This window comes from Camelina sativa, chromosome 11 (genome assembly GCF_030686135.1).
Source record: "Camelina sativa cultivar CO46 ecotype springtype chromosome 11, ASM3068613v1".
Lineage (NCBI taxonomy): Eukaryota > Viridiplantae > Streptophyta > Magnoliopsida > Brassicales > Brassicaceae > Camelina > Camelina sativa.
In genome coordinates, this window is record NC_141890.1 from 3506153 (window position 1) to 3522482 (window position 16330).

Here is a 16330-nt window from a genome sequence, read left to right on the forward strand (position 1 = left end):
TGTTATTATTACACAATCTCTGTCAGATTTGGAAGTTTTTTAATCTATGGGCCTTGTGTAGTGTTGTGACTTGTGACTGGTTGTTTGTTTTGTTTTTCTTATGACAAAACTAGGTAATGTGTCCGTATTTTAATTGCTGGCAAACCACACACAGTTTAATGTCCGTATGTGATTATTTCAACTTATTTTAAATTTCTTATATTGGTTGATGATAGTAACCTATATATGTACCCTTCTTTATATGAAACAAGAATGTCAATTTTTTTTCTTTCTTTTTGTAATTATATCATGGAATGAAGAAAGAAAAATCAATCTTTTCTATCCTAATATATATATATATATATTTTCTTTCAAATCTCCATAAAACCTAACATTTTCAACAGGTCCCATTTTGTTTCATTACTTTGAAAGAAATGGACTAGTTTGACCAAAGCCCAAAAAGCAATAGAAGCCCAGAAAGAAATAAAGGAAAACTGAGATGGGCCGATAAGAATTAAGTGTCTGATGATCACTATCATAGTATCATGATAACCATGGATGGATGATGGATACGGGAAGAGAGAACATATAACATAACAAACATGATTCCGAATGAAGTCGTGCGTCTTTGACTTTGACTAGCTTAAATAAGCTTTTGAAAATGCTCCACGTCATCATCACTTTGTCGTTTTCTCGTTTCTTACTTTTGCCTTTAATTTTCACTGTAGACCAAGCTACTCAACTCAACCCAACCCAGTAAAATTAAGAAGAACCTTTGTTTTGTTTGTTGTCTTTAATCTTCTTCCTTTTTTTTTTTCTATTCAACGAATTTTCGTCTTCCTTGCTCCTACCTCCGATAACTTGGTTTCTCCTCTCTCTGTTATTTTTTTATAGTATTTTTCCAGGAATATCAATATCTTCTTCTTCACCTTCCTCTTCCTCTTTCGTTTTCTCAAAACTGGGTTTTCCTCTCTCTTGAGTCAACGGTCAGCGATCTCGGCGTTGCGTTTTTTTTTTATTTCGTTCGATTTGGTTTTTCTCTCTTCTTCAAATTAAGTCAACGGGTGAATACGCGTTGAGGGGTTTTCACTTAATTCTGCTTCTAATTTCTTCATCTTGGGGTTTCCTTTTCTGTGTGGTAGTAAGGCTTAATCGGGGATTTAAAGATCCTTTCTTTTTTTTGTGGGTGTGTGTGAAAACAATGATGGGATCTTTCTCTGATGCTTATATCGGTGAAGTAGTATTTTAGGGTTTTGTTTGTTAATCTGTGGAACAACTTGGATATAAATGGAACGACGATTGATTCCTGGCTTCTTTTGGCTTATTTTGGTTTTGGATTTGGTTCTCAGAGCTGCGGGCAACGCCGAAGGTTTCCCCCTTTTTTTCTCATTTCTCTTTTATATTTCATTCTTGTTGACTACTGCGAATTTGGCTGGTTTATGTAGTTTTATTAGGTTAAGATTACATTACTGGATCCTTGAGATAACTTGTTCTCGCGTAAAGGAGGACACTTTTAAGCTTTGAAGCTGCTTGTTTTGCTGCTCTTTAGTTATAATGTTGTTTTCTCTGTTTCGACTGATTTAGTGATGCTGTGTCCTTGTGAACCCTTGATGTTTGCAAAGTTTGACAGTAATTTGATTTTTCCTTTTTTTTGCTTTGGTTGATTGTAGGTGATGCTCTCAGTGCATTGAAAAACAGTTTAGCCGACCCTAACAAGGTGCTTCAAAGTTGGGATGCTACTCTTGTTACTCCATGTACATGGTTTCATGTTACTTGCAATAGTGACAATAGTGTTACACGTGTGTAAGTTTCTTTCTCTATCTCGTTAGTAGCCCTATGATGTTTTTGGCTCTTCGCATTTACTCAGAATTTCCTATGTTTTGCTCAGTGACCTTGGGAATGCGAATCTATCTGGACAGCTCGTCATGCAACTTGGTCAGCTTCCAAACTTGCAGTATTTGTAAGTCTTCTCTTCTTTAAAAAAAACTCGGCTTTTAGCTTTTGGTGCATTGGGGTAAAAAAATGTGAAAATGGTCCATATAACTGTATAATTATGCATTATCATATAGTATTTGTGAAGTAGTTATATATTTTTTCCAGTAGAAATTAATATTAGAGACGTGTAATGACAGGGAGCTTTATAGCAATAACATTACTGGGACAATCCCTGAGCAGCTTGGAAGTTTGACGGAACTGGTGAGCTTGGATCTTTACTTGAACAATTTAAGCGGTCCTATCCCATCAACTCTCGGCCGGCTTAAGAAACTCCGTTTCTTGTATGCTCCCTTATTTAACTCTCTTCTTTTAATACGTTCCTTAAAAAGCTATTCGTACAATGTGTTGTTACATTTACCGGAGTCAGAGAGTAGTGTGGCCAAATAGATGCTAAGTTTTTTTCACTAAATGAAAAACATGTTGGTTCTCTAGGAGATTAGGATGTTGTATCATATGATCTATCTTATTGCTCTGGAGATTTTTAAAAGGAATCAGAACGTTATAGTTACAGATATCCTTGTACTCACTTAATTCCACTGGAGCAGCAAGATGTTCCAAATTCAGAGTGACTGTCTGTTTGGTTGGACTTGTCTGTCACCTTTGTGATCGTCAATGGAAGTTTATTAATTTGCTTAATTTGTATGAAACCTATATGCTTCTGGAAGGATGTCGTTCTATCAAAGATAACAATATTCTTCTGCCTTAAGCTTTAAGCGTTTTAAATCTGTTAGTGTGATTATTTTGTAAGTGCTCTGTAAATCTAGAGAGTGAACGCATCTGTAGTCTTAAGAGGCTCATTCGAATTTAGAACAACCTCTATTTTAATGTATACTTTTGCTCTACGTTCGTCAATATTAACTCATTACTGGTTCATGTGTATCCACTTATTCGTGACATGATCGTTTGCTATTGGTGATTAGGCGTCTCAATAACAATAGCTTATCTGGAGAAATCCCAAGGTCTTTGACTGCTGTCTCGACGCTGCAAGTTCTGTGAGTATAACTTTGTCTCTCTCAAATTTCTTTGTCATGTTTCTGATTATTGTTTGGCCAGTCTTGGCATTAAGTCAGAAAATGATATCATCTTGAAATGCAGGGATCTTTCGAACAATCCTCTCACTGGAGATATTCCTGTTAACGGTTCCTTTTCACTTTTCACACCTATCAGGTTTTGCTTCTTTCTCCTATTTTAAATCTTGGTGGGGAGGTCAGAGAATAATGAATTAATTATTTGAAAGTTGTCTGCAGTTTTGCCAACACCAAGTTGAAACCCCTTCCTGCATCCCCACCGCCTCCTATCTCCCCTACACCGCCATCACCTGCAGGTTTTTCATTTTGTATATGTCTTTGTCTTTGAATTGGTACTTATAAGGCCGATCTGGTATGTACTAAGAAAGAAATTCTTCATATTATACTTGCAGGGAGTAATAGAATTACTGGAGCAATTGCGGGAGGAGTTGCTGCTGGTGCTGCACTTCTATTTGCTGTTCCGGCCATTGCACTTGCTTGGTGGAGAAGGAAGAAACCACAGGACCACTTCTTTGATGTACCAGGTTAGCGAAACTTGCTTTGCCTGTTCTCTTATTGAGACATCAATGGCTGATTTTTTTTCTTACCGTGTTTTGCAGCTGAAGAGGACCCAGAGGTTCATTTAGGACAACTCAAGCGGTTTTCATTGCGTGAACTACAAGTTGCTTCAGATAATTTTAGCAACAAGAACATATTGGGTAGAGGTGGTTTTGGTAAAGTTTATAAAGGACGGCTAGCTGATGGTACTTTAGTGGCGGTTAAAAGGCTGAAAGAGGAGCGTACCCAAGGTGGTGAACTGCAGTTCCAAACTGAGGTTGAGATGATCAGTATGGCGGTTCATAGAAACTTGCTTCGGCTTCGTGGATTTTGCATGACTCCAACCGAAAGATTACTTGTTTATCCCTACATGGCCAATGGAAGTGTTGCCTCTTGTTTAAGAGGTATCTCTCATCCTGTGCTCTTTTCTTTGTCTCCCAATTACTGCAATATATCTTTGCAATGTTGTTTTTTTAACCTACCCATCCTTAGGAATGCTCTATTCTTAGTTGGGCTTACCATATTAGATATAGCTCTGCTAAGTTGACTGACAAGGGAAACTGGTTTCAAGTTGATCGTTAAATATGTAGTAATCTTATGTTTTATCTTCTCTGTAGAACGGCCTGAGTCCCAGCCACCACTTGATTGGCCAAAGCGACAGCGTATTGCGTTGGGATCAGCAAGAGGGCTTGCATATTTACATGATCATTGCGACCCAAAGATCATTCATCGAGATGTGAAAGCTGCAAATATATTGTTGGACGAAGAGTTTGAAGCAGTGGTTGGGGACTTTGGACTCGCAAAACTCATGGACTACAAAGACACACACGTGACAACTGCAGTGCGTGGTACAATTGGTCATATTGCCCCTGAGTACCTTTCTACAGGGAAATCATCAGAGAAAACCGATGTGTTCGGGTATGGAGTCATGCTTCTTGAGCTCATCACTGGACAAAGGGCTTTTGATCTTGCTCGCCTTGCCAATGACGATGATGTCATGCTACTAGACTGGGTATATAAACATATTTGTTTCCCACTTGCATACTTCTATGATGTGTGTTGCTTCTCTGTTTGTGTTAATTAGGGGTGTTTGTTTGGTACCATACAACAGGTGAAAGGGTTGTTAAAAGAGAAGAAGTTGGAAGCACTAGTAGATGTCGATCTTCAGGGTAATTACATAGACGAAGAAGTGGAGCAACTAATCCAAGTGGCTCTGCTCTGCACTCAGAGTTCACCAATGGAAAGACCCAAGATGTCTGAAGTTGTAAGAATGCTTGAAGGAGATGGTTTAGCTGAGAGATGGGAAGAATGGCAAAAGGAGGAAATGTTCAGACAAGATTTCAACTACCCAACCCATCATCCAGCCGTATCTGGCTGGATCATTGGCGATTCCACTTCCCAGATCGAAAACGAATACCCCTCGGGTCCAAGATAGGATTCGAACACGGATGCTTTCTCTGTCTTTTTTTTCTTTTTCTTTTTGGGTGTATTTATTAAGGGTTTTAGTTTCTCCTTCTGCATATTATTATTGGTTCTTAAGTGAATACATGAGGATCAGATTGGGTTTGTAAGTGTTAAATGAAAAGGGATTTGAATGTTGTTGAAAGCTAAAACCCAAACACATGTCATTAAAGTTACTTGACGATTGTTGTAACTTCTTGATTCACATTTGTATCTCATTAACTGTTCTTGCCTCCCCTACGTCAGGTCTCGTCTTCTGTTTATTCGCTACATGAGTTTAACATATTACACATTTATATCAAATTTTAGACATTTTAAGGACCCGTTCTGTGTTATCTTTTGATTTATACATCCGGAGATTTGTTCAACCGAGATTAGAGACTTTGGTCTTGGATACGGTCCCATGTGAAATGTAGGTAATGTATATATTCACTTATTTTACTCTTATAGATAGATAGATACACTTTTATTACTCTTTTAGATACATATATACAAACCATAATTTACTATTCTCAATTCTTGTGAGATAACAGCTCATAAACCTAAATTAAATACACGATCACCAAGTATTATGCTTTGATGGATATCTGAAACCCACAATCAATAAGTATACAACAGCATATTACGAAAGGTACACAAATTTTACATGGGAGGATATAGAAGATTCATGATTCATATATATGATAGAGGAGATATAGTTAAAAGTGGGAGCATGATCAATACATAAATCATAGGTATATATATGGCCTAGGCTAGTTAATGCTCCGACAATTTTGACGGATTTCACCTTGAGAGCCAAGTTTAACATCAAGATTGCTCATTTTGCGCATGGCCTGTTGGAAATCAAAGAAGAATCTGGCTTGGTTAAAAGCATAGCCATTAACGATATTCCTGGTCCTTGGAGTGTTGAATAAGGTTTGGTCCGAAAATAGGACTCCTGATTTCCTCTGGAGTGCATTGAAGTAAGCATTGTCGAAATCGTTGCGGGTCGCATCAAAGGGTTGCTCTGCATTGTCACCCGCACTGCAAGTTTTGGAAAGACTGTTTGCAAAAGTCGAGTCCATTGAAGAGTCTGGGACGGTAAGTCTAGCCTTGAAGGAGGAGCATCGTGCAACTCCTAGGGTATGTGCTCCTATATTATTTTCCACAAGTTAAAACCAAAACAGATTCTAGAGCATTCAATGTCTTGAATTCTTTTATATGGTGAACAAATTTATCCACAATTTAATTGTATTTAAACAATAAGAATAACCAACATATATATATATATATATATATAATATGAAACTAATAAAACAATTAAAAAAATTATTCTCATTCTAAAAAAAATTTGAGCTAAAAGTTCCACTTATTTTCCTTTATAGAGGTAAATACTAATACCTAGTAGAAATATTAAACACACACGCGTACGTATGGAATTGTATTTAAACAATAAGAATAACCAACACATATATATATATATATATATATAATATGAAACTAATAAAACAATTAAAAAAATTATTCTCATTCTAAAAAAAATTTGAGCTAAAAGTTCCACTTATTTTCCTTTATAGAGGTAAATACTAATACCTAGTAGAAATATTAAACACACACGCGTACGTATGGAATCCAAGAGTGATGTAAAAGAACTCACCAGAGAGAGCAACAACGTCTTGTGGAGTGAAGCCACGTTGGCCAAAAGTTTGAATGAGTTCGGAGGCATTGAGAAAAGGTGAAGGTAGATTTCTTGTATCTTCTATCTTCGATCTTTTACCATCAAATCTTCCTTTTGGTATGTCATAGTATGGACCACCAGCCTAATAATTCCAACTACTCATTAGATTAAGTACACAAATTAATCATATTTAATATATTTATCAAGGGTTCAAAATCTTAATTCGCTTAATTACCCAAAAGACAGCATCTCTAGCAGCCATGGCAATAATATCTGCGCAAGATACAACTCCAGGACATCTATCCTCGATTTTTTCTTTTGCATCATCTATGATCTCGTAGCCACGTAGACTCAGATTCGCAGGCGAATCCTTTTCCGCGGTGTTATCTTTTGTTGAATCTAGCAGAATCGACGCGTCACATCCCTTAATAGGACAAAAGGAAACTTAAGTTCTCCAAAAAAAAAAATTAACGTAAAACACACGATTGATGAGAATATGGAGAGAAAGAACGTTACCTCAATGAAACAGTCGTGGAACAACATACGGATAAGACCTGCGGCTAATGTTGGATCGGCTCGAAGAGCATTGTTAACACTGTTCTTCACAATTTGTTCGGCGAAAGGGCAGTTCATCATGTAGTAAGTCATACTTAAGCCTCTCGCATGAAATGGAAACCCAACAATGGCATGCATCAACAGAATCACGCTCACTATATTCGCCCTAGTCATCTTATTATTGTCTATCTTACGTCTTGTTAGTATGATAATCAGTTTAATTACGCAGCTTCACTCTGTATATCGCTTATATATATAGTACGAAGTCGCGATCAGAGACACTTATATTGGAGTGGTTGGAATATATATACACACCTATATTTTACGATTTGTGTATTGATTGGTCCCATGATGAGGTGGAAGCAGATTAAAGCTTGGTATAGTGGTCTATTGTGCCTTCCCGTTTACTCTTATCATAGTGAAAACTTTAGTATTTTATTCCAAATGGCTGACCTAATTTGCATGTTATTGCATGAAAAGTGGCACGTAGTGTTGACACATACGACCATTTCTTTCCTTTACCAAAACTCGAATTCGCTTTGTCCACACAATTTTTATCTAATAGCACTATATATGTATTACATCAAGTTTAAAGTAAAATTAAAAACACTAGCTAATACCTCACGCTTGCTATAGCTGACCAAGATTTTAGTTATGATCCAAACTTTCATTATTTTTATATGAATGTGAATTTCATAAAAAATGAGAGAGTTTGTAACTAATTAAAACAAAATGCCTAACCAAAAGAATTATAGTTCTTTTGTTGCCAAAAGATTAAAAAAACATGTGATACAGACATACAGTATATAGTTATGAGAAGTCTCAAACCTAAATAAACGTTAGATCCCCTAAATTCTTCAGTTTTGTTTAAGATTGTGGAGCTTGATCATGTTCCGTTTCGTTCAGATAAATTAAAGTATATATTTGTTTGAACAAAGAATTCTTATGGAAATGTGGACGGTGTAGAGATGGGTCGACCAATCTAGAACTTGTATACATTCTTGAATCTAGACATTTTAGTGCTGAATAAGATAATGGCTGATTTGATCAGCGACTAATATATGTGCAAAACTCATAGACGCATCTCGTATTGAAGAGAAGAACTCAAGAAAATGAAAAAGTCAAAGGAGAAAGGCGAGATACATGTAGCTGGCTTCCATTAACTAGCAATGTCCGTAGAAATGGACAAGACAGTTTGGTATTTTTAATGTAAATCGCATGTCAGTTTCACTTTATCACTGAGTGCTTCCGACGCGGAATTTTTTAGTGGTACATTCTTCCACTTCCTTAGGGCATCGTTAATCGGAGAATTTTTTTTGTGTTCTTAGATTAAATATATAGTGAAAATAATGTTAGGTCAGTTGTTAAGATCATAGGTAAAAAAAATGGGAGAACTAATTATGGTGTTCTTAGAATAAAGATATAGTGAAATAATATTCATAAACATTTTACAAATTATAAAAACTTATAAAATAACATTTAAATTGCTTACTTATATAAAAACAATTGTATACTTATAAATTAATATAATATTCATAAACATTTTACAAATTATAAAAACTTATAAAATAACATTTAAATTGCTTACTTATATAAAATCAATTGTATACTTATAAATTAATATAATATTCATAAACATTTTACAAATTATAAAAACTTATAAAATAACATTTAAATTGCTTACTTATATAAAAGCAATTGTATACTTATAAATTAATATAATATTCTTAAACATTTTACAAATTATAAAAACTTATAAAATAACATTTAAATTGCTTACTTATATAAAAGCAATTGTATACTTATAAATTAATATAATATTCTTAAACATATTACAATTATAAAAACTTATAAATTAACATTTAAATTGCATACTTATATAAAAGCAATTATATACTTATAAATTAATATAATTTTCTTAAACATATTACAATTATAAAAACTTATAAATTAACATTTAAATTGCATACTTATATAAAAGCAATTATATACTTATAAATTAATATAATTTTCTTAAACATATTACAATTATAAAAACTTATAAATTAACATTTAAATTGCTTACTTATATAAATAAAATATTTTTTTTTTCCAAAAAATCTCGTCCAATCACATGAAGCCACGTCAAATAAGAACTGGGCTTAAATCAGTTATACATTAAGAACTAAAAAAAGTGTTCTAAGCCACTATTCATTATTTTTATAATTTTTTTGGGCTTAGAACACCCTTGGTGTTCTCCCATTAATGATGGCCTTATCCGGTGAAGACAAGAACAGTTGAACTTTTAAATGTTTCTTCCTTTTGTTAATTTTTGGCAAGTGTTATAAACTTCATGATACACTTCTACTGTTCTATAGAGGGTCTAATATGTATATCTTATACAGATTTCTTCACTACGTTTCTTAGACAATTGGTTTCAAATACGATACAAACACATGTATAGTGTTTTGTATATTTATCTATATTTTGTTGGTTTATTGTTAATTAATCTTAGTGGGTTTTAGTTTTATAGAGAAATTGAAAAGTTTTAAGAATTTAGTGGAAAAATAAATTATACTAAATTTGTGTAATTGGTATACACACTTAAACCTTGACATAATTTAAATATTAAGCTCAACATTAACACCTCTAATAATAAGAAAAGGATAACTTTTGAAGAAAGAACTTGAATGTTATATTTTTCTTCCTTTGAATATTTTGGTTGTATGTAAGATATGTGTAACGCAAACAAATGAGGGGACATAAAACATCACTCTCTGGTCGACCAATTCCTTTTTTTGTTTTGATTTTTTTTGTCAACTTAAGAATACAAGAACTCTTGATCTGATATCATTCCTACTAAACGTCTTTGTTTTATGTTTTTTTTTTTTATTTTTATTTTTATTTTTATGTTTAGGTTTCTGAATAATCTTTGATTGATATATAAACTCATATCTCTATTTCATGAGATTTCTCAGTGGGATTGGATAATGCAGGACCTTCCCACAGCTCCGCAAGATCCTTTCTCCGCCAAGACATGAAGATCACCGGTCCTAATGTCGATGGTACCTGTATATACCCCACATCGAAAACAGGTTATACATCACACACTCACTTCACACTAATTGAGCTCATAAAAATATACAAAAATGACTTCTTAGGACAAACATTGGATTGGAACTAGAAATGTACTATCAACAAACTTTCGGTTAAATCAAGTCCTGATAATCTGTTGTGCACAGATGCATGTAGAATATATACTTTTCATGTAACACCAGAGGAACAAAGAAGTTCAAAAGATGGAGATATATTACCAGATAAAGTAGAGCTGGTTGAGGTGAATGAGTCAATACACCTGCTGCTAGAGCCGCCACCAGGCCAATGGCGTATCCAGGAAGTGCATACCATATGTATTTGTGCCCCTTGGAAGATTTTAGATCGAAAAGATTCACCACGTCTCTAGTTTTTCGATGGTCAAAACAGAGGATCAAAGCCAAAAGCATTGCTGGGATAGCCTGGAACAATATAATAAATCAATGGATTATTTTTCCTTTCTGGTCACTGTAATATGATGGAGAACATTTCTTACAGTTGGTACACAAATAAAGACACGCCAATCTGAAAATCTAAAGAAGGGTTTAGTATGTACCATGTCACCAAGACCAAGCATCATGAAATCTGAGGCACTCACACCGGGCACTACACCTCCCAATAGGTTCCGAGGAAACACAATTTTCACTGGCAGTTCCAGTTTCTTAGTGATCAATTGCAGTCCAGGAAGATTCAAACTGTTAGCTACTGTGTGAACCGGGTTTGATGCTTGCTGGGTTGCGACAGTTACCATAACGTTAGCACCAAAGAATCTTTCAGAGAAGAAAACCCAGAATATGTCATATACAAAGAGACACACGAGAAGCATAGCACATATTTTGATATTGGGTAGACGAACATGGCTGACAAACGCAATACAGATGGAGATCCCAAGCAAATTGTTCAGAACCCAATGGCCAGAGATGAGCCATGCCACAACTGTCACAGCACAAGCCACAAGTAGCAATCCTTGGATTCTTGTAAATGATTTCGAGCAGCAGCGTGAGACGAAGGGATCAGACAGACCAAGCTGCGTCTTAATATATACAGCATACGGCGATAACCAATAGAAGAGAGATGAAACAGAAGCAATGGCTGTAAACGCAGTGAGGAGCTGAGAAACAGAAGAGAACAAATAGAACATGAGAAGCAAACTGCAAGAGCTCATAACTGGGATCATCAAGGCCTGGGAGCTATCTAGTGTAATGGAAGCTTCGGAGAAGTCACGATTTCTCTCCATCTCTTTGCCATAGTTAAGTGCACGGAAAGCGGAAGCAAAAGTCACAGTGACAGCTGTGACAATGAGAGTGGCTGGTGCAGGTTCTAGCAAATACAAAAGAGTCCATAGAGTCTCCATGATAAGAGAAGAAGAGTTCCTTCCTTCAGATTATATATATATATATATATCCCACTAAACCTTTTCACATACAAGCGTATATATGAAATGCATAAGTGTGAACCTGCAAAAGATAAAAATCAGACCAATAAACTCATGTAAGCCACCTTAAAACAAAAAAAAGCTAAAGTCTTTACGAGCTTTATAGAACAAGGGTGATCACAGGACATGGTAACTGAACACTAATGTACATGTCTGTTGCAAATTAACACCTCAAAGAGCTAAAGTTGAGTTCTTTAAGAATCAAGGTAAATCTCAAATTGTTTATAACCAGATTAAGGAAACTCAACTCACCAAGTTTATTATACATTTTATTAACAAACCCAGAAATAAGAAGACAAGTTGCTATTTTCAATGAATCAATTTCGAGGAATTCAATATATAAATCAGAAATCAAATTCATCTTCTCAGCAACAAAAGCAAATTAATGTGGGAAACCAAGCAATAAATCTCAGTTGCAAGAGAAGAAATAAGATCGAGAGAGAGAGAGAGAGCAAGGAATAGACCTGAGAGAAACCCTAACAACGGAGGAGACAGTGAAAGTGAAGAAACCGGAGATAATTGGGATCTAGGTCTCAGCCTTTCAGTCGCGTGGTTGGATCCGCTGTCCCCAATTTCACTTCTTCTCTCCGACTAAGTTTGTTTAGGATCCTTAATTTTTTGGACCTGTTCTAACTAAGACCATCCACAATGGCGTGGATTTGGCCCGTCCCCAATATTTATTGGATTTAAATTTAAATGAAAAAAAGCCCAATATCTGAAAAACGGTTCTTATTTGGGGACGTTTTTTTACCGTCCTCTTCGCCACGTGTAGCCGTGTGATTTGTTCTCGAATAAGCTAGGTCTAAAAAAAATGTATTCGGGAGACAAAATCATCCCGAGTTCTTTCTTCTCCCTCTTGACGGCGACCACGAAGGCGATTCGATCCTCCACGACGTTCTGTTCTTTTCACCGGAAAATCTTGCCAGATTAACGAAGCCGATCTTCTGTCGCATCCGAAGCCGGTCCGATCTTCAATACCTAAGATGTTGAGCGTGCCTTTGGAGTCTTGCAAGCTAGATTCGCCGTTATTAAAAATCCGTCTCGTTTATGGGATAAAAACAAAATGGCAAATGTAATAAGATCATGCATAATACTCCATAATATGATTGTCGAAGACGAACGACATACATACAGTTACCGAAACATTATTTCTGAATTTCAACACGGAGAACATGTGGATCAAACATTTACCGTTGGTGCCGCCGGTGTGGGTTCAAATATCAGCAGTACGATTACTCGTCAAACAAGACTTCGGGATAAACAAGCTCATGATCAACTAAAACATGATTTGATTGAGCATATTTGGACAAACTTTGGACATCTTCCGGATAATGAAGTTTGATTTTAAAATTTCTATGAGTTGAATAAAATGTTTGTTTTGGTTTTGATGTTTTTATGTTATATTTTTAATGTTATTAATTTCTAAATTGTATGTTTTTGTATTTTCTTTCTTTAAATAATTAATCTTTAAACTTTCAAAATAATATTATTTTATTTGGGGACCAAACCCAAATACACACCAATGCTCCTACTAAAAATAAGAAACCCTCAAAATATTAGTATTAAATGTGGGGGACCAAAAAAAGTCCCACACCATTGTGGATGGTCTAAGGGCTCTGTACCTTGTAAATACTTTCAGAAGCTTAATATATGAATCATTCATCTAAACGATAACGTATTGTACTCCGTGTAAAACGGCAACGTTTTATACGCCTACAAATATTTTTAAAAAACATAACCGTACCTCTAAAAAACCGGACCAGCATAATTATTTTGAATTTGAATCGAACCAAATCATCGAAGTTTCAACTTGCTGTAGCCGGTATTTTAATAGTACTACTCTGCAGGTACTTACTGGCTATAGCCGGTTTGAGAAAACCCTAATTTTTCAAAATTCGAACTTGCGCTCTTCGTCTTCTTCTTCAGTTTCCCACTCTCTCGTTTCAATCTCATTGCCGTTGTTTCCAGATTCTCTCTCTCTCTCTCTAGCTCTTTTCATTTCCCACTAGGATTCTTCAATATGGGAGCAGCTCACAGTCATGAAGATCTAGAGATCTGTTCCTCAGATGAGGAGGATGAGTATGAAGAGTACGAAGAAGGCAGAGAGGCCGAAGAAGAGGAAGACAAGTTCCAAGACTCCAGGGACGATACGTTAGTCATTTCTTCCTCCGGTCGCGGCTCTAAATCTCCATCTTCATCACTCGACGACGTCGAGGCAAAACTCAAAGCCCTGAAACTGAAATACCCATCGGCGCAAACCCCTTCGTCTACCCAGAACTCAGCTCGCCTTTTCCGATACATCAATGGGAACACACCCAAAGCCAAATGGGTCACCGCTGAGAAATTGACTGCTTACTGTTTCGTTAAGACCGACAAAAAAGGAGATGAAGATGATGATGAAGACGACGACGATGTGAACGGAGATGTGGATAACGAATGGTGGGTTTTGAAAGTCGGAAGCAAGATCCGTGAAAAAGTCTCTGATGAGATGCAATTGAAGGCTTATAAAGATCAACGCCGTGTTGATTTCGTTGCTAAAGCTGTTTGGGCTATGAAATTCGCAAGCGGAGAAGATTTCTCTGCTTTTGTGAGCAGTTTTAACAATTGCTTGTTTGAGAACAACCATGGGGTTGAGATGAATGAAGCCAATAAGGCAAAGATCTATGGGAAAGATTTCATTGGTTGGGCTAATCCTGAAGCTGCTGATGATTCAATGTGGGAAGACGCTGATGATATATTGCTTCAAAGTCCAGGAGGATCTGCAACAACTCCGTCGAGAGATACACAGGATTTGACTGAGGCCTTTGAGGAAGCGACCAGTGAGGGTATACATAGCTTAGCTTTAGGTGCTTTGGATAATAGTTTTCTTGTTGGAGATTCTGGTATTCAGGTTTTTAAGAACATGAGGCAGGGGATTCAAGGGAAAGGTGTTTGTGTTAACTTTGAGCCTGGTTATGGTCGAGCTCACTCCTCTGCCCCCAAGAAGGCTCTTCTCATGAGAGCTGAGACTAATATGCTGCTCATGAGTCCTATGAGTCAAACGCCTCATTCACGAGGTATCCATCAGCTTGACATTGAGACCGGGAAGGTTATTTCTGAGTGGAAGTTTGAGAAAGATGGTGTGGATATCTCTATGAGTGACATTACTAATGATGGTAAAGGTGCTCAATTGGACCCGTCTGCGTCAACGTTTCTTGGTTTGGATAACAATAGGCTTTGTAGGTGGGATATGCGTGACAGATATGGGATGGTTCAGGATCTTGCTACTGCGAATACTCCAGTCTTGAATTGGGCTCAGGGGCATCAGTTTTCTAGAGGGACTAACTTTCAGTGCTTTGCGACTACTGGTGATGGCTCAATTGTTGTTGGCTCTCTTGATGGCAAGATTAGACTTTACTCTAGCAACACTATGAGGCAGGCAAAGACGGCTTTCCCTGGACTTGGTGCACCTGTTACTCATGTGGATGCTACATTCGATGGGAAATGGATAGTTGGTACAACTGACACTTATTTGATTGTTATTTGTACCCTTTTCACTGATAAAAGTGGCAAAACAAAGACCGGCTTCGAGGGTCGCATGGGAAATAAGATTGCCGCACCAAGGTTGCTTAAGTTGAGACCTCTTGATGCCCATTTAGCTGGAGCTGACAACAAATTCCGCAATGCTCAGTTTTCTTGGGTAAGCAAAACTCTAGTTGCATTCATGCTGACAAAGTAACATTCCTGAAATTTTGATAGTTGCATCAATATGTTTGACATTCTTGAAATGTTTCATGTTTTGCTCAAAGTACTATTGAAGTCTAAGATTTTTCTGGAAGACAAACATATTGATGCCTGAATGTTTCGTGCACCCCAAAGCCATAGTTGTCTATGCGATTTCTTTCTTTTTTTCACTTGAAGAATTCTGTTAAAAATGTCTAGGCTGCTGCAGGACAAACTGTACTTTGTCTTTTTCATTATGGCACACTTTTCAATCCTGACTCTTTTTATCTATCTTTTCTTTGTGAAAACTTTGATGTATAGGTCACGGAGGATGGGAAACAGGAGCGTCATGTGGTAGCAACTGTTGGAAAGTTCAGTGTGATATGGAACTTTCAGCAAGTGAAGAATAAATCTCATGAATGCTACAATGAGCAGGAAGGGCTGAAGAAATGCTACTGCTACAAGATAGTCCTTCGAAATGAATCTATCGTGGACAGTCGCTTCATGAATGACAACTTTGCAATCTCTGGTTCACCTGAAGCGCCTTTGGTCATTGCAACTCCCATGAAGGTTAGCTCTTTCAGCTTATCCAGCAAGCGGTGACTGGCGAGACAGGCAAGTGATGGACCACAAGTTTACATAATCTGAATTCTAGACTGTCTGTAACCCATGTGAAATTTTAATGTTCTGGCTCTTAGTACGCTGTTAGATTCAGAGAAAAGACATCTGATGATGTTGCTAAGTTTCATTGGTTTGACTTTTAAAGATCGTATTGTAGACGTTTCGGTTTTTCTTTTTCATTGAAAGATGTTGTAGAATGAAGAAAGCTTATCCAATTCACTCGAAGTAACAGGACTATGAATGTTATTGGGAAAATTTTTGCTAGAAAGGTGCTCAACTTTTTTCCAT

At 36.4% G+C, this 16330-nt stretch overlaps 4 protein-coding genes across 4 annotated transcripts; 2 read left to right on the top strand and 2 right to left on the bottom strand.

Annotated features, from left to right (window-relative positions):
• Positions 1-559: 559 nt before the first annotated feature.
• LOC104721475 (BRASSINOSTEROID INSENSITIVE 1-associated receptor kinase 1) lies at positions 560-5238 on the top strand. The gene is made up of 11 exons (XM_010439462.2): positions 560-1348; positions 1650-1782; positions 1868-1939; positions 2112-2255; positions 2895-2966; positions 3070-3141; positions 3222-3298; positions 3395-3526; positions 3602-3943; positions 4157-4551; positions 4651-5238. Exons 1-11 carry the CDS (start codon positions 1267-1269, stop codon positions 4972-4974), a joined length of 1845 nt encoding a protein of 614 aa, XP_010437764.1. The 5' UTR covers positions 560-1266; the 3' UTR covers positions 4975-5238.
• Positions 5239-5451: 213 nt separating this feature from the next.
• LOC104721477 (peroxidase 47) lies at positions 5452-7593 on the bottom strand. The gene is made up of 4 exons (XM_087473767.1): positions 7174-7593; positions 6893-7081; positions 6637-6799; positions 5452-6132 (listed from the first exon to the last, which is right to left on the bottom strand). The coding sequence occupies exons 1-4, from the start codon at positions 7384-7386 to the stop codon at positions 5753-5755; spliced, it is 945 nt and encodes a 314-aa protein (XP_087329893.1). The 5' UTR covers positions 7387-7593; the 3' UTR covers positions 5452-5752.
• Positions 7594-9969: 2376 nt separating this feature from the next.
• LOC104721478 (signal peptide peptidase-like 1) lies at positions 9970-12385 on the bottom strand. Its single transcript, XM_010439464.2, has 4 exons — positions 12184-12385; positions 10841-11741; positions 10506-10706; positions 9970-10260 (listed from the first exon to the last, which is right to left on the bottom strand). Exons 2-4 carry the CDS (start codon positions 11636-11638, stop codon positions 10141-10143), a joined length of 1119 nt encoding a protein of 372 aa, XP_010437766.2. The 5' UTR covers positions 11639-11741; positions 12184-12385; the 3' UTR covers positions 9970-10140.
• Positions 12386-13396: 1011 nt separating this feature from the next.
• Positions 13397-16310, top strand: LOC104721479 (protein CYPRO4). The gene is made up of 2 exons (XM_010439465.3): positions 13397-15398; positions 15743-16310. The coding sequence occupies exons 1-2, from the start codon at positions 13740-13742 to the stop codon at positions 16022-16024; spliced, it is 1941 nt and encodes a 646-aa protein (XP_010437767.1). The 5' UTR covers positions 13397-13739; the 3' UTR covers positions 16025-16310.
• The last annotated feature ends 20 nt before the right edge of the window (positions 16311-16330 follow it).

Bases quoted from the DNA above. Each gene is read 5' to 3' on its own strand.
- LOC104721475 (XM_010439462.2), top strand. From the start codon at position 1,267: ATGGAACGACGATTGATTCCTGGCTTCTTTTGGCTTATTTTGGTTTTG. The intron at 1,940-2,111 runs GTAAGTCTTCTC...GTGTAATGACAG, and splicing joins CTTCCAAACTTGCAGTATTT to GGAGCTTTATAGCAATAACA. The intron at 3,944-4,156 runs GTATCTCTCATC...TCTTCTCTGTAG, and splicing joins TGTTGCCTCTTGTTTAAGAG to AACGGCCTGAGTCCCAGCCA.
- LOC104721477 (XM_087473767.1), bottom strand. From the start codon at position 7,386: ATGACTAGGGCGAATATAGTGAGCGTGATTCTGTTGATGCATGCCATT. The intron at 6,800-6,892 runs GTAATTAAGCGA...TGGAATTATTAG, and splicing joins CTAGAGATGCTGTCTTTTGG to GCTGGTGGTCCATACTATGA. The intron at 6,133-6,636 runs GTGAGTTCTTTT...AAAATAATATAG, and splicing joins AGACGTTGTTGCTCTCTCTG to GAGCACATACCCTAGGAGTT.
- LOC104721478 (XM_010439464.2), bottom strand. From the start codon at position 11,638: ATGGAGACTCTATGGACTCTTTTGTATTTGCTAGAACCTGCACCAGCC. The intron at 10,707-10,840 runs GTACATACTAAA...ATATTGTTCCAG, and splicing joins TGCTTGGTCTTGGTGACATG to GCTATCCCAGCAATGCTTTT. The intron at 10,261-10,505 runs GTAATATATCTC...GGGTATATACAG, and splicing joins AACCAGCTCTACTTTATCTG to GTACCATCGACATTAGGACC.
- LOC104721479 (XM_010439465.3), top strand. From the start codon at position 13,740: ATGGGAGCAGCTCACAGTCATGAAGATCTAGAGATCTGTTCCTCAGAT. The intron at 15,399-15,742 runs GTAAGCAAAACT...TTTGATGTATAG, and splicing joins GCAATGCTCAGTTTTCTTGG to GTCACGGAGGATGGGAAACA.